Source organism: Cyprinus carpio, chromosome A21 (genome assembly GCF_018340385.1).
Source record: "Cyprinus carpio isolate SPL01 chromosome A21, ASM1834038v1, whole genome shotgun sequence".
NCBI lineage: Eukaryota > Metazoa > Chordata > Actinopteri > Cypriniformes > Cyprinidae > Cyprinus > Cyprinus carpio.
In genome coordinates this window covers 9,360,167-9,383,100 of record NC_056592.1, presented here as the reverse complement: position 1 = coordinate 9,383,100, position 22,934 = coordinate 9,360,167, and the positions used below count along the sequence as shown (strand labels likewise).

Sequence of the window (22,934 nt, the reverse complement as noted above, 5' to 3'; positions counted from 1 at the left end):
AACTCATGCAGGCAGGAAAGCCCAGAGGAAGAGCATGTGGTCACAGCTGAAAAAACAGAAATAGTAACAAGATTTTTTTGTGTAATGTCACAGTTTCCCTCTGTGAAGCAGCACTTTGTCTTTTGATAGCTAATGAATTAACAGGCATTCAGAATAACCATTAACCAATCTAGCTGAGAGGTCAAATGGCATAAAGATGCTACAGAGGCATCTCTCCCTAGGTTCTTTCAATAATAAAGCAATGCAACCAAACCATGCTAAGAGTAACTCTAAAATTCAGCCTTGTTAATATTGATAAGCATTTTGCGTGCTGGAATGTGGCTGAATTTCAAGTCCTGTCTAGAAAAACACCCGCATGCAGCTTTAAACCAAATCCAAAAGGGTGTGAGAGGAATGTTCCCAAACAAGACTGAGACATTTCTTGCTTTGTGAGACACTTGAAGAGGAAATAAAACAGACAGAAATTTTTATGCATCCTCCATTCTATGCCAGAAAACAGTAAAACACAACATCACCAATAGACTGAAATAAAAGCCTTTTTAAAGAAATATAGGTTATGGCTGCCTAACCACTAAAGCGGCATGCTGTTTCCACCCTCAAAGCTGTGACACACGCCATAGCGTTGATGAAAACAAAGCTGCCTTTCATTGCTTCCTGTATACAGCCAGGAAATTACACGAACTCCCAAAAAGCACTGCACTTAAAACGGCTTGAACAGAAGACTTGCTCAGGGTGCAAATTTGACCTGCATTAGTCACAGTAAACGCATCTGCTGCCACGATCCATCTTCAGATCTTCCCTCTAATTACTTCAGACAACATTTACAGTGAAGAATCATTTTATTCTTCCAGTTCAAATGACTGAGTTATGACTTTGACAAATCAACAGGCACTATTTTGGCACTATCCCTCTGCGGCAGCGTGCCCGGTGAGGACAGGAAGTGATTCAGGCACCCCTCATTCGGTTACGCTACATTGATTAATGGCAGACCTGTCTTGCCTCCGCCCGGCTCTGGCAAAAGGCCTAATGGCTCGCTCCATCAGCTCATTACCACGCTGGATAAAAGGCTTTATTTGCGGAGCGGGGCGAATGGACTGTGCAAATAATGAGACAGGAAGTGATCCCAGTCGCCTGTAAAGCAAGGGAGGCAGGATCCCTCCTTACTAAAACACCTGAGGGGAGCGACAACCACACACTTCATGGGTTTGGCCCACAGGTTTCACACATATGCGGTAGTCTGTGCCAACTGCTTCTCCCTTCCAGGCCCTCTGAATGGAGCCACATAAAAGGTGCAACCTGAGAGAGTGCTGTGAAAGATCCCTCAAGACTCGAGACACATCACGACTGACAGGAAACACAATCAATATGTGTGAAGGAAGTCAGTTACCTGATGCCTTTGATTTGTGCAATGCTGTTGTGGGAGATTCTGGACAGCGCAGAGATCACCTGTGAGAACAAAAGAAGGTTTGTATTAGCCAAATAATTGTCGCTTAAAGCAAGAGATTACAGAGATACAGAGATTTCAAATTACAAACTTCAAGATCAACATAAATCAAGATCAACTAGATTTGAACATTTCAAGATCAAAATAAATCAAGATCAACTAGATTTTAACATTTTATGAAAGGCGCAAACCATGGCACCACAATCTTAAGACGTTTTGTAACTGCCAGGTTTTTTAAAATTGTTATTCTTTCACTAGAACGATCTGGGTAATTGTTTAAAAAAGTCAAGCTCCATGTCTTTATTTTTTTTCTTATTATTTATTTGATCAGAAACAGCAAAATCAAATAACCATATAAAAAAAAAATTACAATAAATAAAATTATATATATATATATATATATATTTACAGTGCCCTCCATAAGTATTGGAACAGTAAAGACACAATTGTTTTCTCTGCTGTGGAGTCAATACATTAGCAAATATGATTAAAAGATGTATATGTGACAAAACTACAGAATGTCACATTTTATTATTAGGTCTTTGGACACATACTTGTTTTACCAAATAAAAAGGACAGCACTTTTAGAGTTCATCCAACTATTTGATGTGAGTATAAGTATTGGAACAATTGAATTTAAGGCAGATGTAAAAGATTAAAAGCTAATATTTATTTGCAGATTCCTTGCATGCAATCAGAGCAGTGAGTCTGCAACCCATAGAAAATCACCAGACTCTTGGTCTTATACTTTGAAATGTTTTTCCCCAGCCTTTAATGCAGCCAATTCCAACTGTTGCTTGTTTTGGGGAGTTTCTGTCTTTAGTCTCCTCTTCAGCTGGTGAAATTAATGTTTGATTGGATTTAAATCTGGAGATTGATTTGGGCAATCTAAGACTTTACATTTCTTTGCCCTGATAAAGTCCTTGACTGAACTGGCAGGGTGTTTTGGGTCACTGTCCTGATGCAATATGAAGTGCTTTCTGATGAGTTTGGTGGCATTTTCTTGAATATTGGCAGCCAAGATGATTTTGTACCCTTCCAAATTCATTCAGCTACTGCCATCATACATTAAGTCATCATTAAAATGAAGAGTTCCTGTTCTAGAGAGAGCCATACATGCCCATGCCATGACACCACCTCCACCAAGCTTTACAGATGAGGTTGAATGCTTAGGATCATTTGCAGTTCCCTTTTTTCTCCACACTTTTGCTTTCCAATCACTTAGATAAAGGTTAATCTTTGTCTCATCAGTCGATCAGCTCAGTTCCAAAACTCTACTGGCTCACATTTGTGAAGAATCTTGCATTTCTATTTTTGGTGCTGATCAGAGGTTTGCATCTTGCTGTGTAGCTTCTGTAATTCTGTGTCAAATTCTCCTGCGGACTGTAGATTGACAGAGCATCATCCCAGCTTTCTGGAGGTTGTTGGTGATTTTACAGACATGTATTTAGGGTTAATTTTCACAGCTTTTATGATTTGTTTGTCATCAACTACTGTTGTTTTTTTTTCAGCCGATCAGGTCATCGTTGGTTGCTGATGTCGCCGGTAGTTTCCAAACTCTTGATTTCTCCATGCCCTTTGTTTTTCCTATAGTTCTAATTGACTTCCTCTTTTCTTTTAGCACCCAAATTGCTTGCTTTTCTTTCAGAGTCTGCTTCCTCGTCTTCATCCTGGTTTGTGTGTGTCATCATCAAGACTTAGAATGCAGAAACAATGGATATAAATGATAAGAAACATTCCCTGCTTTTAATATGTGAAGAATTAGCAACAGGACACAGCTGAACACTTAGAAAGACCTGTGACGCAACTGTTCCAATACTTATGCTCACATCAGATAGGGAGATGAAACCGTAAAAGTGCTGATCTTCTTAGCTGGTAAAACATCGTTGTGTTGAATCACCCAATAATAAAATGTGACATTATGTAGTTTTGTCTCATATTCATCTTTTAATCATATTTACAGATTTCTTGACTCTACAGCAAACAGAACAATTTTGTCTTTACTGTTAAAATACTTATGGAGGGCCCTGTATATATACATATGTCTATAATATAAATTATGTGACAACATCACAAAAATATAATACTTAAGATTTTTATTTTTTATTTTTTTGTAAAAAACAAAAATGTATGCCACTAATAAACTTTTGCAAAAATACAGAATAGTGTCTTGTGTTTTTTTGCCATGTTTTATGATGGGCTTTGGTGTCGCAGCATGTGTGCACACACGGATCATGCTACAGTACACCACTAATGACAACATTAACGGACATGTGGCATGAAACGCCCCAATGAAATCACAGACGTGAAGCACTTTTCACAGATCTGTGAAGATCTCTCCTCTCCCCAGCTGCATTAGTGCCGGGTAACAGGGTTAAACGTGTGCGGTATTTACACTGATTTACATTTAATCATCATTTAATTCATTTGATTTAATGCCAGTCGTGAGACACGTGCGAATAGGCTTATTGGTGGCCCTTCTAGAGGCTTCCAGATGGTGTGCTAGAGGGTCTCAAGTGTATAATGCAGAAGCCACACACATAAGCACACACACACAGGAAAGCAGATGTGCATATGCAAAAGTGAAAATGGTGCTGTGTCACCTCATGCTCTTGGCTGTGTTTTCCGCTTGCCTTGACTGCTGCCATGGTGGCACTAGTTGTTCCTCAGTCAGATCAAAACACTGAGTGCAGATGTGTGTGGAGCTTCAAGGTTCTTAGTATGGGTGATATTTGAGAACATATAGCATAAAAACTACCAATAAATAAGTAACATGTTTGAATGATTAATTAAAAACACAACATTTCATACTTCTGCAGCTATAAATTAGTAAAGGATGTACAAGCTCTCTATGAACAAACAGCCAGTCTGAAGAAGCACTTTTGTCACATGATGCCAAAATGTACACAGTACAACTTCCTTAGTATGTATTAAATGTACACACACAGATTCTGTGGCTACAAAACTCCACAATCATAAAATCATAGCTAATTTGATCATGTTTTCACCTACTAACAAAATTTGTAGAACTTACATCTTATTCTCAAATCCAAATCACAGAATTTCTCCCCTAAATGAGAGCAGGAATTGCACGTGGGCCTGTGTATATCTGCTCAAATATGTAAACAAGGGACGTCTCTTAATGCTAAATGATAAACCATAATGCATTGCATCGGATATTCTACCACCTATTTTCTGGCTTGCATCAAGCAGAATCATTCCAGGCAGGAGAACAGATGATTGAGTGATCTATCCAGCTAAATTAGTCTATGTGTTAGCCTGTTAGGCGAATTGCTCTTGTGTTCATCTGCTAATGTATCTAAATTTTCAACACAACATCACCTGCGGGGACGATATGTGACTCATCCATCATCAAAGCTGTGGCTATTTCTTCTCTGGATTGTGTTTCTACTGCAGTGCTTCGTTCTTGTACTCAAGTCACTTTCATCTCTTTGTCTCTCATTCTTCTTCTCTCCCTCAGGTCAGGTTAACCGCTCTAGCTCTGTTGTCTCATAATATTGATTTTTCCCTCATCTCAGTGCTTCAGTGTGTATGAGGAGCGTCAGGTCAGAGCCAGGACGCAACAGAGAGAGAGAATCATAGATTTTTCACTAATGTTATACAGTTCTTATCTGAGGTGAAGATACGCCAGCATTGTGTCTACATCAGCTGTAATGTGTGCAGTGTTTACAAACACATGGCAGATCCACCTGTCCAACAGAACAACACACGTGGTCACAGACTTAGCATGATCTGTGAGAGAAGAAGAAAAGAAAAGAAAACATGAATATAAAAGAAAGGCAAGATAAGGTGAGACAAAACTAGAGGAGATGAAGTAGGAGACAAGAGAATAGACAAGACAAGGCGAGATGGGCCAAGACAAGATGAGATGAGACAAGATGGAAAGTAGTAGGTGGAAAAATTGAGGATAGAAGTAGTGCAAGACAAGAAGAGAAGAGACAGAAGGGAAGAAAAGATAGGACACAAGAGGAGAGGACAGAAGAGAAGATGAGAGATGAGAATATAGATGATACAAAAAGTAGATGATACAAGACAGTAGTAGTAGAAAAGTAGTAAAAGACAGAAAGAGGAGAGGAAAGGAGAGGAGATGAAGATCCAACCACCATGGCTCCAAACATCACTAACAAAGATTACAGTGACATAAAGAAAAGTGTCAGTGCTTTGTATCATGCTGCTCTGTATCAACCTTATATGTAAGTGATTCAAAATAAACCTGATGAGGGACAGCAGACATATAAACAAATGCTTAAATGTGATATTCTACATTAATGTACTCTAAATGAGAGTTTGAGCAAGTCTCTGAGTTTCAGCGGGGAACTGATGTGTGAACAGATGGCAGTGAGTAAGACTGAGTCCTGGCACTCATCTATAATGGACCCAGCAGCACAGGACGCCAACCAGCAGAAACTCACACAACTCAAAATAAACTTGGCCACACATACAAACACCTGATCTACCACTTAAAGACCAATAGTTCTCTCTATTATGCAAGGCTAACACCAATCTCACAATATGATACACACCGAGATGTCACAATTCAATATGTGTGAGCAAATGTGTGAGCAGTATGAATGAATGAATTAAAAAATACTGATTGTAAAGTATTAATGCAACCATGTATTAAAAACCACAATAAACCAAAGTTAAAAGGTTGGTTTAAAAAGGTTTAAATTATGATCTAAATTAATCAACACTAGGCAAATAAAAATATTTTAAATATAATCTTTATTGACCTTTTTAAATATAATATTTAATATTTGATCACTACATTGCCAATAATATAATATATAATATAATATAATATAATATATATAAATAATATAATATAATATATATAATATAATATAATATAATATAATATAATATAATATAATATAATCAGACATTATGAATTTAAATTGATTTCTAAATGTCTTTAGATTTTACATTTGTTTGTTGGTGTTTTTTTGTTGCTTTGATTTGGGCGTGACTTGTTTGTCAGTCTAGTTTGCTAAGAAGTCAGAAACAGACTTGTACAACATAACAAAGGAGAAACAAACACAGCCTTCTGTTTCACATCAGCCAAGGAGTGATGTCATCACTCCATGTGCATGTGCTGCAGTATGGGGTATCAGCTGACATGGTGACATGACGAACATGCTGGCAATAAAGTTTGAGCCAGAGCCGAATCCTCTCAGAGGACTCCAGCTGCTGCGTGTTTAGCAGGGATTTTCCAGTCAACCCTACTGCACAAGGGAGGGGGACTCGGGCTGTGACCCAAATGTTTATGGCGCTGCCCCAAAGACCCAGTCCAGCTCCTGAGCATAAAAGGATGACATATGCTTCAGTCTAAACACAAAGGAGAGTGTGAAAGACATGCGTGTGCATTCAAGAAAAAATGGATATCAGTGGACAGTGGTCATTTTCACACAAAACATGACTACAGTACCTTCTGTGCCAACAAACAGATCGATCGTTTCTGCGTTTCTTATAAGCATTGTGAGCTAAGTTGATCGTAGAGACCACTGGTGGCAATGGTTCTACGATCTAATTAGGCTTATGATTAGGGGTGTGCTATATATCGTCTATGATAGTATTGTAATTGTTGTTTAAATGATATGCGATTTGACATTATCGAGTATATCGCAAAAACCAAACAAAAACACACCCAGAGAGTGCATGCATACACTACGAGACGTAGGTTAGACTTCTATGCATGCACAATTAAGAGTTCACACGTTCACTGTGCCATTTAGTCTATTAAAATACATTTAGAATGCTCCCAAATTTCAAGATAAGGGGGCAAATATGCCCCTGTATGACTTTTATGTCATACATCTAATATGTAAGCTAAATAAATAAAAATAAATACATGAATATCAATTCAAGAAAATTATATTCATTTATTTACAACATCTACAGTATGTGTGCATTTATTCTATTAATATGACTATGACTATGCACATATAAATAAACAAACTTTAGATTCCTTTATTGATAGTTATTTATTAATTTCAGTAATTCCGTAAATAAATGTAATAAAGCTTTATAATCAGATAATCTTTTTCACACATTGTGCGCGTGTGGCATATTATGGGTGCATAACCAGACAACAGTGGCCCCTCAAATAATGTGGAGGGTAGATTCCCATTTGAAAATCATTACACGGCTCTTATCAGATGGAGGGCTCTTATGGTCTTGGCTTGGCTCCTTGTGCTTACAAATCCACCAAGCAATGGTGCTAGCCAAGCAAACGGCTATTTACTTAAACCGCAGACACTTGTGAACGCCCGCCTGTCTCGTACCTGCCTTTCAACTGAGAAAACACTGCCAAATTATCACAAAGTGAACAGTGATGTTTCTGCGTAGGCTTTGCTCTCTGAAAAGGTTTAACAGAGCCATAATATCTGTGATTACAGACGGAACATGCTGTAATGCATTCTGCCTAAAAGGAATGGAAAACACACGGAAAGCAAAGCACAATATATAAAACACAATGAACTGTTGCTGCCTCACACAGCTTTAAAAACAGTTTCGTAAGATATTAATAAGAAGACTGAGACTTTTTATGCTCTTTGACTCATATCAAATAAGTCCAGAAACACAGACAAAAGGCCTACGGTTTGTTTCATAAGTTAACAAAGGAAATGAGAGGTGCTCTGCCAAGCATACCCTACCATCTCTCGCTCTCAGCACCAGACGCCAGTCAAAACCACATGTGATGCTTGTTTATAAAGCGGGTAAATTGTTGGAGCTGTTTAAGCTGATTGGTCCAATGTGAATGTGTGGAGTTTAATGCTCCAGACAGCTCGTCCTGTTCTGAAAATACAGCATAAGGTAGTACTTCAAACTACATTTGCATTTACAGAACAAGAACAATGCTGGTAAATTACATTTGTAGCTAACGCTGCCTTTGTCATGACACTTAGTAAGCATTTTCTGTCAACATTAATAAGATGACACCATCTTTGTGTAAAGGTGGTTATACAGTAGGTTATAAATGATGAGAATCCAAAATAAAGTAATATATTTTAAAAACTGTGACTATTGGTTGTTTTGTGTGGTTATTATAAACTAGCTTTACTATAGAAAATATAAACAAAAAGACAATTTGAGGAAAAATTATTAAATTAAGATTAAATGTAAACACATGTCCTTCATGTAAATTTTAATGCATGTGTATGTATGTTTGTGTGTGTTTGTGTATATAAGCAAGAGACAAAGTGTGTTACATCTACATTACCACTTCTGTGCGGCCACCTCTCGGGCCGTCACAGTCATGATGGGTTTACTGAAAAGCACAAAGTCAGAGAAATGTCCAGCTGTAAAAGATCACTGTGAGTGTGTCTGTTATGACAACAATTGATTGTGTAAGACAGAGCGAAGGAGGGATTTCACACTTGGAATCCAAGGAATCTGAGAATACAAAGGAATTATGGGAAAATGATATGAGCTTAGTGTCCTTTCACTCCCTAGAAACTGTATCCATGCCTCCTTTTCTCTCTCTACCTCTTCTGCAGGTTTAGTTTGTAGGGTGAAGGGCTGGTCTTCAGAGAGCACTGTGTTTTTGAAGTTAAAACAAATTCCTCTATATACGGTTTTATCAGCTATGACACCTGCAGGGACATACATCAGGGGATGCTGGGTAGATTTAGGCAGTCGTTGGGCAGGCTCTAACAGCTCTGAGCGTGCACAAGTGGATGGGATTAGTTTGGATTTAATCTGAGTGTCCAAGGTTGGGTGAACAGGGCCAGGGCTGGAGCGCTGCTCTGGAGGAGATAAAGGCGAGCTGGGAAAGAATAAACGTCCGGATGTTCCCTCTGACTCTGCCCTCCAGACCATCCCAGGACATTGACTGTTGTGTCTGGCGAGGATGCACGGATCCTCTTCCCTGAATCTAACCCAGGCCTCTCTTTACAAGCACGCCAAAGCAAACGCAGAGCATCAGAGAAGCAGCACTGCTTCATCCATCTCAGTCAGATGGAGAGTACTGATACTCTCTCTCTGTTAAGTAGATGGATTTATTCCATATCCAATCTCACTGTTGCGGGGTCAGAGCGCTCTAATGTGAGAGGTCAGCCATGCAGAGCTTCTCCATCACGTTCAAACAGGGCCCACGACAGTCAGGTACAGCGTGGCTACTTAAACTAAGCACCCACGAGTCGAGGCACTGAAAATCCATTAAATTAAACCACAGCTCTATGTATTTATCTTGTATTTATAAAATATTTTTATGTATTTGTTTTTCATATTTATATTATTTTGTTGAGTGTGGTTTGTGTATAATCTATTAGTAAGATGAGTTTTGTTGTATAGAAATTCATATTTTAAGCCATCAATTCTGATTTAAATTTAAAGTGACAGTACAGACATTTATAAGGTTAACAAAAAATCTATATTTTTTAAATGTTCTTTTGAACTTTCTATTCAGAAAATCCTAAAAAATGTTTAAGAACGAGAAATGTTTCTTGAGCACCAAAGAAACGTATTAGAATTACTTCTGAAGGATCATGTGACTTAAGTAATTTCTGCTGAAAATTCAGATTTGCCATCACAGGAATAAATTCCATTTTAAAGCTTATTAAAATAACAGCTATTTTAAATTGTGATTTTGACCAAATAAATGAAGGCTTGAGCTGAACTGAACAACTACTGACATTCGTGCTGACCTGCTCTTGCTGTGAGAAGTAACCCTCTCTGTTGGCTAAAGGGAAGTACAGTGAGAGAAGAAAAAGGACAGAGGACAAACATAATGCTCTTATTCTGATCTCACTGCTCTCTCTCTGTTACAGTACAGGAGTGTCCATATGAGTTGAATGAAGACCCACAGGAGGTCTCTCCATTGGCAGTTGACGTGACAGCAGGACAAAGGCCTTCAATTTGGAACACTGGCCTTTTTGGCAACACTGCTCTGTGTCGCCACAACAACTATGATGGACACCTGAGGGCAGAGACACATTACGCTGCTGCAGATTTTGCCAATAAGGTCATGGGGATACAGAGGCCACAATGGAAGCCTCTGGAATCCAAAATTTGTTTATATTCAAGGATGCACAATACTGCACAATAATATATTAGTGATAATAGTTTTTTTAGTTACTGTATCAGCATATAGAAGCAGATATTTTTTATACCTAATTTAGACTCTATACTTTTTTGGTATTATTGCCCATCACATGTGGGATATCAAAATATAATCTGAAACATAATTACCAAAAAGGTAAATGTGACTTTGTGTCTTGTATTTATGACTTCATATCTAACGATTGCGCCTTAATACGCTCATAATGCAACATTTCACACAACATGATTCAATAAAAATGGCATTAGAGTCTAAAAAAATACTTCAATATTACAGTCTAAAATAAAGTTAATTCTCTTAGGGATGAAATTAACTTTGTGCCTTAGAGGATTCAAGACAGAACTGTATTATGATAACAACTTCCAAGCATGCACTTTCACAAAAGCAGAGAAATGTCCCTGGTGGACAAGAATAAAGAGGTTTCCTAGACAGAAAAAACACAAAGAAGGAGGATAAAACTGTGGGACTGAAAAACGAGTTTGAGCGTGTTGTGCAAAAGAGCCAGTCTCAGCTGCCAAACCAGAAGATCTTTTACCACTGGGTGCTGAATTTGGTTCCTTATGGGCTAATAAGAGAAATGCATGTGATATTTCTACCCAAATGACAGATTTGAAAATTCTCACACACATACACACAGAGTATTGCTGTACAGGTGAGAATGCCTGTACAGGTCTCTGTCGTTTAAACTATTAATTTAGAAATTTGAGATGAGCGTTGTAAAGATGTTCAAAACATAATGCCACTGAGAACTGTAATGATGATATTGATTAAACAAAGAATTGGCAATACTAGTTTCACATCAAATCTGAGATATCCACTCTCCTCTCTGATCTTCAGTACGCAGGGAAAGGGGTGCAGAAAAATTTGTGTGTGTGTGTGTGTGTGTGTGTGTGTGTGTGTGTGTGTTTGTAAGGTGTGGTGGTTAATGTGATTGTGTTGTGATTGTGAGTTTGTGTTTCCCAGTTACCCCGGTGAGACATCATCCCATAACTCATTCAGATGTGACTGAAGAAAGGGGTGCTGCCAACCTCTACAGGAATGAGATCAAAAGTACTGACTTGCGTCTTCATTAAAAAGAGCCTGACTTCACAGGGATGTTTCGCTGTGACAGTTTTCAACAGGTCATGACCTCTTCTGCAGAGTTCAACCAAATACATAGGCTGGTTTCTGTCTGTGGCGTCAGCAAACATGTCATACCACTCATTAATGAAGGCAAACACTAGACTAAAATGCTGAATATGAATATAAAATAAGAAAAATAAATAAACATTAACAACAATAACAATTTTAAGTGCTACAACTAAATGAAAGCATCACAACATTACAATACTCTCTGAGGGAATCTGCTATATTACCAGACACCCTTCCAAAACTCTTGGGGGTGAGGGGAGATGTCAAATTGGGCTGGTGACTTCTTCAGCAGAGAGTCAGTAAGATTTTAAAAAATATATAAATTAATAAAAATAGTACTTTTATTTAGCAAGGAATCATTAAATTTATCAAACATGACCATAAAGACAATTATAATGTTAAAATACTTCTATTTAAAATAAATGCTGTTTGAACTTTCCAGTTGTGAAAAAACACAGTTTCCTCAAAAATATTAGGTAAAATCAGCTTATTAGAATGATTTCTGAAGGATCATGTAACAATTATGACTGGAGCAATGGCTGCTGAAAATGGGCTTACATGGTTTATAGTTCGGAGAAAATACAAAAATGTTACATGTCTGTAAATCAATCTCAGCTTCTTTGAAGTCAAACACTAAATGAGGAAGTGGTGAAGAAAGAGAGTTTATCAAAAGGCTTTGAGCTCCACACTGAGTCCATCATGGATCTCAGATCAAGGTCATAAATCTCCTGTACTCATCTCTTCAGCCTGTCACCAGAGTCTGCTAGAGACTCACGCACAGTTGCTTATTCACATCAGAGTCTCTGATGAATGAGCCCCTGGCTTGGAACATGTCCAGACGGACCCATCCATGAAAGCACCCAGTGCATGTGGAGTCTATTCTATCTGTGGATACAGTAGTGTATCCATCCGGCTCTTTTGTAATGGAGATAATACAACACAGAGGACAATTCATTCTCATTTCTCTGTGGTGATTCAGGGCTCTACTCTGCTCACAAGCTCTATTGTTGGGCTATCACGAGTCACCTATCCCAACTCAAATGCCCTGTGAGAGGCTTGCACATTCTTTAGCAATGGAATAACTATCCGAGCAATCTTCCGTTCTAGCCATCAACATACATTACTTTCAATTTCACAATTTCTGTCACACATTACAAAAATCAGACCAAAAATAATATTTAAAATGTATTTAAAAACTATCTATCTATCTATCTATCTATCTATCTATTTATAGCCAATCTATCTATCTATCTATCTATCTATCTATCTATCTATCTATCTATCTATCTATCTAAAGGAGCTTTGGAGCTGAAGTGTGGTGTTTTTGGTTTGCTCCATTTGCACAGTTCTGAGGGTGAATCACCAGGAAGAGGGAAAGATTGACGCAGGAAGCAGATCCTGCCAAATTAATCACATAACATATCCCCTGTAATCTCAGCGCACTGACACTCCTGCTCTATACCAACAAAAACACATAGATTAGTTTAACAGGCTTATGTCTAATCCTTAAGGGATGCACAAAAATAAAAAAATCCTTCTGACAATGATAAGCTGATGATTATTTTCATGTTATGACCAATAGCTGATAAATGGCTAATATTGGAAAGAAAGAAAGAAAAAAAAAGAAGCCTTGCTGCTCCCACATTTCTAGAATTGATCTCCACAATTACAAATAGTCTGGTGGCACCGAACATCATTACACACAAACAGTGACTTGATCTCATACAGGAAGATTTTGGAACTAGCTCTTTGTCCCAGTCCCAGTTATTCTTGTACATCCCCTCTCTGGATAAGGATTAGATTCTGTTTACACTGATGGAAGACGTCACAGCCTTTGTGAGTACTGCTGTGCTTTTAGGGGACTCAGAAATCTAGCTTGATTATTCAATTCCTCTGCACTTTGAGGGGGTGGGAATGAACGTTATGACCCCCCTCTGTGTAGATCTCCATCCTTTCTTCTCTGTATCTTGTTATTTTTCCTTTTCTGCATCTCTTTCCCCCGTCTTTCCTTCTGTGGTAGGTTGATTGGCCTTGAACTTGTGGGCTGAGTGCCAGTTCGACGCGCACACCCAGCAGGGCCACTAGACTGCTCTGGGGCCTAATGAGCTGGCAGGAATGATTATGCAGTCTTTAGGGAAACCTCTCAATCCCTGCTCATGAAAGTCTGCTGCACTGCATACAGCCAGAGCCATGGACATGTTTGAGCCTGTCAGACACCAGAACTTCAATTCTGCTCCTGTCTGAACTGACCATCAGTTAACACTGACATGAAAACATAAAATATTCCTATAAGGTCAGTGGCAACATACAACAGAAGCCACAGTAATACTATTATTACTTACTAATGTTATTATAATAATACTGCTTTAATATAACATAAAAATAATATAATAATATAAAAAATGCACATTAAAAAAAATAATTATGCAATTTTTACTTTAAGTATTACCACTAATAAAATACTGTAACATTAAAATGACATCCTAAACAAATGCAAGCACTTTTGGCTATAGATGTATACATCTTATGCTCTGTACGTTCCAGCCAACCAGATTGCAGCTGAATTAACCTGATGTGGCAGTGTTGCAGCACTCCACCGATGGAGCCATCATTGCTTCCATTAGAGACAAGAGGAAAAAAAAAACACCATGACACTCCAAATATCAGGAACTGCTATTTATTCCTGGTCTCATTCACTAGGTAAAAATGTGATGCCTCTGACACCAATTCTCTTTCCCTGCTTCCTTCTCTGCACCGTTGGGCGTTTTTAGTCAACCCTTAACAAGGGAAATCCTTTAAGATGTCAATTGCTGAAGAAAGGAAAGGGACTAGGCTTACTTATCTGATGGAAGTACTGAGATATGGTACTGTACTTCAATATTGAAGTACTGAGAGTCTTTCTGTATCTGTTTTCCTCGTTTTTATGACAGAGTGAACAAACGATTCTTGTGAGCGGTACTTTCCAGTGAATCAAAAACATCAGCATGACCAGTGTACTTCAATTCCTGAACAAATGACTCTTAAAGGAATAAAAGGGATTTTTTTAAGTGGATCAAAAACAAACAGCGCATTGACAAATGACTTAAATGAGCTGTTTCTTTTTCAAATACCCACAGTATGTCCAATGTAGAATGATTCTCGATGATATTTCCTGTAAAACTCCTGAACCGCAGCACACTGGTCATGATGGGGAAGCAGGCCGTTGTCCTCTCACTAGAGCAAGGCTCTGTTCCCTCTAATTCAATGAAATTTGACGGGTGTTTTTAATATCAGTGTGATGTCTTCTTCCTCCCAGGATAACACTGACCTCGATCACTCTATGCTATCAGAAATAACAGCAACCTAGAGACACACCACAGAGACACAGATATACATAAACTTTTTCCACAGGCTGAGGGCAAGTCATATCACTTTAAATTACCACTTCTTTCATCCCTCTTTTAACAACTTGTAACTGTAAGTGCCCTTAACAATCTGCATAACAAATTTCAAGGCAGATTCTATAGCAGATAACTGAAAAATTCCACATAAATACAAAATCACATTGTAAAAAAATACATCTAAAAACTAAAAATCAGTCTTCAAATGCTAAAGGTTAATTTAGGCATCACAACAGTAAAGTAACAGTAAAGATATTTATAATATGTTACAGAATATTTATATTTCAAATAAATGCATCTCTTTTTAACTTACTATTTATCCTATTCCTATTTATTTATTTATATGATGGTGATATATTGTACATAAATTGTAAACCTAAAAGGCATTGTGGGAGATCATTTTGTTCAGATAACTGAGAATGGGCATGTTGCATGCCTGATGTGATGCATTCACATTTCTGAATGCAGCACTCTCGGTACATTCTGCTCGGCCTGCTGTTCATTTGCCGGAAAAGAAGCCAGACACGCAAACCTATGTGAGCCCAGAGGAAATACAGCTCAACCTCCACAAAGAAAGAGGACATGCCAATCTCAGCTGGGAGGCCTGAATCGATGCCAAGCTGGGACGGCACACAGTGGCTGGCATTTCAAGCTGGGGTCAAGTTCAGCTCATCAGCTGGGCATCTGAGGAGAGAGTCAGTGGTTTACAGCTGCTATTTACCATCTGTCTGCTAGAAGAAAACTTCCTTTCCTGATCATACAAAATGTCACAGAATCCTCAGTAAACCATTTCTGGAGCACAACAATCCAAACAAGATTATCAAAAAGCCTCAGAAATGTGAGATGTGAACTTTCTAACCGTTGAGTGTGAAAATGGAAGCATGCCACATGCAGCAGCAGCGAGGCCTGATCCACGCGTGGGCTTGGTTCCAGCTAGTTACATTTACGCACTGCAGTTTCGCGTGCCAAGCTGTGACGCTGCGCCTGTGTGCTAGAACACTCTGGGTCAGAATCACGCTGATTGGAGGAGAATTTGTGGTGCTAGTCAACCACAACCACCATTGGCTTGACGTAACCCGCCTGGGAACACAGGAACATGGGCGGACTGTCTCCATAACCACAGCTAAAATAAGAGTGGATAGGCAAATACCATAAAACAGTTCAGTGTTTTTCCCAACGTTATCCTCTCTAACATATGATCACGATCAAGGCCCCTTAATTCTTGCCAGAAATCCCCCTTTTATTGCTTCCCCCACAATGACAAGGATAAAACACAGAGCTGTGAAGTAAAGACGCATCCTGACACACCACAGACCTGGTGTGTTTGCGATGAAAGTTGTGTGCCTGCTCCCTGTCAGCACCTTGTTGACCTCAGCATCTCTGGACACTCACTAATCCAAACATATTTGATTCAATAAGAGGCTTTGAGCCTCATCTCTTCCGATGGAGTAAAAGCTCTCAGCTCGACCTCATCTCACATTCCACTGCTCTCGTCACAACACTTAACTAGTTGATCAATCACTTTTTCGAATGAGACATTACATCATTAAATGGAAACAGAGTAAATGTAATCGTGTTTGCTCAATGTTTAAGCAGTAATATTGCGGTTTGGATTCCAAAAGATCTGGATCATCCTTTGGAGTAAAGATCAGCCCTTTTCAAAAGCATCCACCTGTTGTTTTTAACTTCACATTAGTGAGATGGTGTTGTAATTTGTTTAATGCCTCACTGTGAGGCAGAAAAAGCCATTTAGATAATGTATCCCTTCACTCTTTTGTTCCACCAGACCTGCAGTGCTGTGTTCGGCTTCTTTGTGTCCCTGGCATATCTTCTCTCCGCTCTGAAGATCACATCTCAGACTGGTGACATACACACACACACACACTCAGACATACATATCCAGAATGCCAGCTCGGGTCGCATGTGACAGAGGTGACTTAACCCCACAAACTGCCTTCTGAATGAAGAGCAGAGGCTAACGTACAGTAAAATTTACAGACTTGCACTAAAACAGGCTTGGTGTTTGGTCCATATAACGGTATATTAGCCTAAATGCAATCGAAAGAATGGGAACAGAGAGAGAATGAGAAGAGAGGCAGCGAGGGAGAGAATGGAAGAAAGACGTCACCGCCATAGGAGATACGGCAGATGGGACCTAACATAAAAGCAATATTACAGTTTCTAGATCGCTGACCTATATGCTGGTTAAATTACTTTTTTCCCTCCTCCATCTCTCTCTTTGTCCATTTCCTTTTTTGCCGTAAAAGACAATAAAGTTGGTTGGCGCTTGTTTTTCAAACAGGTCTGGAAATTGAGCCCTTGCATTCAGATCAGCCAAAGTCCACTCGAGGAAATAGGATTGGACAAACATGCAGGAGTGAAGAAGGTATTTGAGGAGCATGTGGATGGACAACTGGCACACATTGTTTAGACGATGTAGTGGGATTGGTATTTGATGAGGGTGTGGATGGGGTATTTGAGGAGCATGTGGATGTTTTTTTTTTTTAAATGGAAACAAACAAATACAAAAAAACCCAAACAAACAAAAAACACTTTCATTACTGAAATAAAAAATAGCAACTAAACTAAACTAAAAATGCATTTTCATGACTGACAAAATGAAAATAAAACGCAACTGATAAAAAATGAAAAGTAGTTTTTGAGAGAAGGTACATTCTAAAGCTTGAAACCTTTACAACTAACCTGAATTAAACATGAAAATGCCACTAAATTGCAATAACCGTGTTGAGAAATCTAATGCTGTTGAACATTTTGAAATGATTCTAGCTAGTGCATGATCTAATTGTGCTAACCATAAATCTAAAATATAAGCTAAAAACCAAACCTTGTAAACTCTGAAAAGCCAATGATGAAAACTAACACAAACTAAAACAAATGAAAAATAAAACAGAAATAAAAACTAAATTAAACATCCAAACTGATAATAACCCCGGTCTGAAACCAGGTTACAAATTTAAATGTCCTGCCATTCAAAATGTTTGAAATGCCAGTCTGTGAACTGGTGGTGGGAAACTACTCTGATATGTGTGGGGATCATCAAGTCTGCATTTGAGTTACAGGCATGCATAGCACTTTCAACTCTCTAGATTAAGGCCACTGCCAAAAAAAACGTATAACCATTAAGCGCACTACATTATTGACTAAGTGCTGGAGGCAAAAATATCAGATCACTGCTTTAAATGACATTACATGAATGTAAACTGCAGTGCCAATTGCTGGAACACAATTTGTCCACTGTTTTGTAACTATGACTACAGAGAGACAGAGTTTCGGCACAGTCTATAAAAAATAGCCTAAAGTCCAAAAAAACCAACAAAAAAAAAACAACAACACACATTTGACACACTCCATTATTTGCTGTTCCTGTCTGGCTGCCTTCAGTGCTCAGATTTACCCTCTGGCCTTTTACTTTTATGTCTCCTAATTTTATTCATACTGACATTTCTTTCCTAGTGTCGATCTTTAACGCCTGCCAGCCCTGTTCAGAGTTGGGTGAGTTTCCTGTTACTCAACTTCCGCTCTGGAATGTCAGAGATGCAAACCTCCGTCAGTCATTTCCATAGCTTTTTCATTTGAGATAAAGAGTCAGCCTGTGCAACCATGAGAGATAAGCCATATTTATTTGCTTATTGCTAATATGCATTTATGTGCAACTACAGAATGTTTCCAAAAAATTCATATTCATAAACGTAAAATTGAAAAAAAAAAGACGACCCTGCTCAGAAATCAGACTACACTGGTCATACTGTATGCTTCTGATTCACTAGAAAATGCCTCATAAAATTAATTTGTTTGTTTTACAAACCTGACAGTTAAGCCATGTTCACAGGTAAATTGGTTGCATGTATTCATCCTTTTTTCCCTCTAAAAAAGGGTTTGGTTTGGAAACATGACTAAAAGAAATAAGTTTTCCTCCTTTGTCTATGGGTTCAGATCACCGTCAGCCTCTCCAGACTAGACTGTTGACAGTGACCAGGTCAAATGGACCTCATCTCCATCTGCAGAGGATTACAGAAGAGGAAAAGTTTAATCTCAGCAAGAGAGCACACCAGTGGCACTGAATCTAATTTTGAGACATCCCATATTTTATTACCACATTAATCTGTTGCAGACGGTTTATTCATTTATGAGGCCATTTCCTCATCCCTTCCTCTCTTTCAACTGCTCTAACAAATTTATTAGAACTGGATGCATTACAGCTCATAAACGATAAACTCAAACAATAGCGCTGAACACTCAATAACATTGATGAAATGTTAAAAATGTGATTACCAACTTAAAAGGTCACTGGAGTTTATGTAGTTCTGAAACTGGCCGAATGCAATTACGCTGAGATGAATCTGAGGTTGTCTAACATATTGCAAGCAAACGTTCACGCATAATTACTATCTCTATTCAGAAGCTGTGGGGAAGAGAAATGTTAAATATGGCTACATAATCAGAGGTTATAAAACATAACTGCTACAGACTTTCACTCATAGCTGTTAGAAAAAGGAAGTTTGTTTATTATGCTGTGGACCTTTTCAAATCAATAGCTAGAATCATTAAAGCTGCAGTGTGCAATTTAGTAGCCCAATAGTGACAATGATTATTTTGAAGATAATTTTACTATTTTTTTTTTTTAAGCCAGTTGCTATGAACACTCCAAAAGAAAAAAAAAAAAAACTTGCAAACTATGCAACACCAATAAAAAGGGGTTTGCTTAAAAAAAGAGGTTCATTCTCTACAAGAATCAGGCTGTTTCTAGTTCAGAGCACCAAAGCCACAGAGCCTCTGGTCTCCAACTACTGAGTGGCCACACAGTTACGAAACAGAAAAAAGCAGGAAGGTAGGATAGGAAAAAAAAAAGAGATTTCTCTATATGTTTGTGTGTGTGTCAGTACGATGGGCACATCATAATAGTTGGAGTGAATAAAGTTGAGCCGTGTTGTGCTGAACTGAGTGACTCAGACGTTCTGAGTCTTTAATAGACGGTCTCCCTCCTTCTCTCTTTCATTTTTAATCAAACACAGGAGCTGCTTTGTCTACAGTGAGTGGGCAGCAGTGGCAAGAGCAGTTCTCTGGAACAGATGACAGAGGAGTGTGTGTCCTGTTTCTTTCCAGAACTTCCGTCTAGTTCACATACATGAGCCTCTTTGGTTTGACAGTTACCACACTTATCGTGGTTCTGTGGCCTTTTGGAGGCACACTGCTGGCCAATAAGCTCTAAAGAGGCCAATGTTAAACCTCTTCCTTATATTCTGGCCTGCATAACTGTAGCAGAAAGTGTTTGTGGCTCAATTAAATATAAATGAACAGTGCTCTAAGAGGGAGGCGGAAGGGGAGACACAGAAAACACAAATATCGCTATGCTGTTTGAACAAATCAAATTGATCAAACATCTCTAATGGAACAGGGTGAGTGCGCTGATGAGCAGTAATGGATTTGACTTGTTTTGGCCACTGACACGTCTCATCTTCCTCTCTGTACACAGAAACAGTGGTGCTGGGTGTCAACATTATGAAAGTCTTTCACCAGAACAGAGCAGCCCTTGGGTTTACCTGTCGATAAAATAGTGCCCACAACATTGCTAAAAATTAGAAATTTAACTTGGAACGACCTCTCATCTGTATTCAGTAGCACAAATGTTTACAACTCTCATCTCTCTATTCATGATTAATCTCCGCTAGAAGTGTTACAGGAATCCACAGGGTGTTTTGAACAGTTTATTGGTAGCTTAAAAAGTTTTAAAATAAGAAAGTCACATTGTGAGACAATGTTAAATTATGAACCATGTTATAAAATATAAAGTCACATTATGAATTAGACAGTCAATTACAAGATAAACAATAATAAATACACAGTGTAATTAATTTATTCTTTAAGATATTTAATGTTTCTAAAAAGAAGTCTTTGCTCACCAAGGTTGCATTTATTTCAAAGTATTATCAAAAATACAGTAAAACATTAATATTGTGAAATATTTTTACAATTTAAAAGTGTTTTCTATTTTAATCTATTTTAAAATGTAATTAATTCCCGCAATGGCAAAGCTGAATTTTCAGCAGCTAGTACTCCTTCAGCATCACATGATCCTTCAGAAATTATTCTAATATGGTGCTTTAAACATTTCTTATTATTATCAATGTTGAAAACAGCTGCTTAATATTTTTGTGGAAACATGATTTGTTTTCAAAGACTCTTTGATGAATATCATTTTCAAAAGAAGAGCATTTATTTGAATAATAAACTTTAAAATGTAATCTATCAATGTAAAAATCTTTATGGACACTTGTGAACAATTTAACACATCCTTAAAGAATAAAATTATTAATTTATAAGAAAGAAAGAAAGAAAGAAAGAAAGATCAATCTTACTGACCCCCAAAGTTTTGAACAGTAGTACTATACATTTCAGAAGCTTGTAAGTTCTAGACAGTATGGTCATAAAACAAGAAAGGATATTTATTTGTTTTTTATTTAGAAAATGCATCAGTGTGAGCATTGGATGACATTTGCAACATCACAGAAAAAACAGAAAATGAAAGATGCTGCACTTTAAATTAGGAAAATGTTTTCCCTCCATGTTCGGCTCTCACAAATCCCATGCATCTGTATGTGGGGCCATTTCAGTGTGAATGAAAAATGCTACACTAAGTGTCTTGGGGTAACACGAAAAGCACATCACCTCTCTTTGCAGGTCAAAAAGCAATTAAGCCTGTTAACTGTGGCTGAAATAGCCCGGAGCTGAGTTGGAGCTGTTAATCTAAGACAGCCCTGAGCTCCGCTTGAACACACTGGCTTCATGGTCCAGCCTGCTCTGCTGGCAAAAGGGGAAAGCAAGACATGAACCCTGCTGGATGTGCTTACTTGCCCTGCATGCATACTGCCACGGGACTCTGGGATTGGTAAAGAGCAGTTACACAGGTCACAAAGTAAACTCACAGCAGGACTAAACAAAATCACACATCTGCCATTTATTTGTTCATCGGGTCTTCTTTGTAAACAGTGTTCAGCTTGCGAGCCCATAAAGAAATTAGACCGGTTACATGCTGACCATCACTAACAAAATGTCTTCTTTTTATACATTGTTCATTTTTTGTGAACATTGTTAAGTTTGACCGGATCACTGCAACTTGGTTAATACTTCAGTATGTGCATTATACGCTATCATATCAGGAGCTCAGGCTTTCACTCTATATAGAAACATTAATTAATACATGTTTATACAGTTTTCAAAATGTTGCATTAACCTTTGGTCTTCATTCATTTTAATTGTTAATTTCTTGACAAAACCTGCATTACGTTTTAGTGAAATTAATGTCAAAATGTAAAAACTCATCAACTCTGTAGAAATGAAAATTGCTCCTTCAAATATGAAAAACAGTTAAATTTGGAGATATTGTAAAAATATCTGTCTGTCTGTGTTTTATAATGTATTAAATCAGTAGTTCATGTGAATATATGAAAACATATTAGACAAATATTTGAATTTACATAATCAACCTGTGATGCATTATATAATGCAACCATGATATGTTATTAAAGAAATTCATTTCTTATGAAGTCTTGCATAGACTATATACCAAGTCTGGTTTTCAACCAATGCCCTGGTGACCATGGTGGCAATTCTGCTTTGGCCCCCATGGCAAAGGCATGTTGAGATGTATCAGCTGGCATTTATTTGAGACCCAGCTTCTCTTCTCCCACATCTTCCACTCCCACCTGAATGTGGGACGCCATAATCACCCCCAAACAGGCTCGGACAACAGTAAAGCTCAAGAGAACGTAAGAAGACAGCTGTTACGTTTCACTTTCACCTCAGGGGACCAGAGCGTGTTGGTTTTTGCATGTGAGTGTAGAAGAAGTGTTGCTTTTCAGAGACAGAGAAACAAAAC

The 22,934-nt window shown here is 38.1% G+C and overlaps 1 protein-coding gene across 9 annotated transcripts in view; it reads right to left on the bottom strand.

Moving 5' to 3' along the window:
- LOC109080113 (guanine nucleotide exchange factor VAV2-like) overlaps nucleotides 1-22,934 on the bottom strand; it is a 156,731-nt gene that overhangs the window by 45,565 nt on the left and 88,232 nt on the right. For all 9 annotated transcript variants that reach the window (XM_042778874.1, XM_042778876.1, XM_042778880.1 and 6 more), the window contains exon 3: nucleotides 1,388-1,446. In XM_042778874.1, the coding sequence (XP_042634808.1) occupies nucleotides 1,388-1,446 (59 nt within the window). The remainder of the gene's footprint in view (nucleotides 1-1,387; nucleotides 1,447-22,934) is intronic.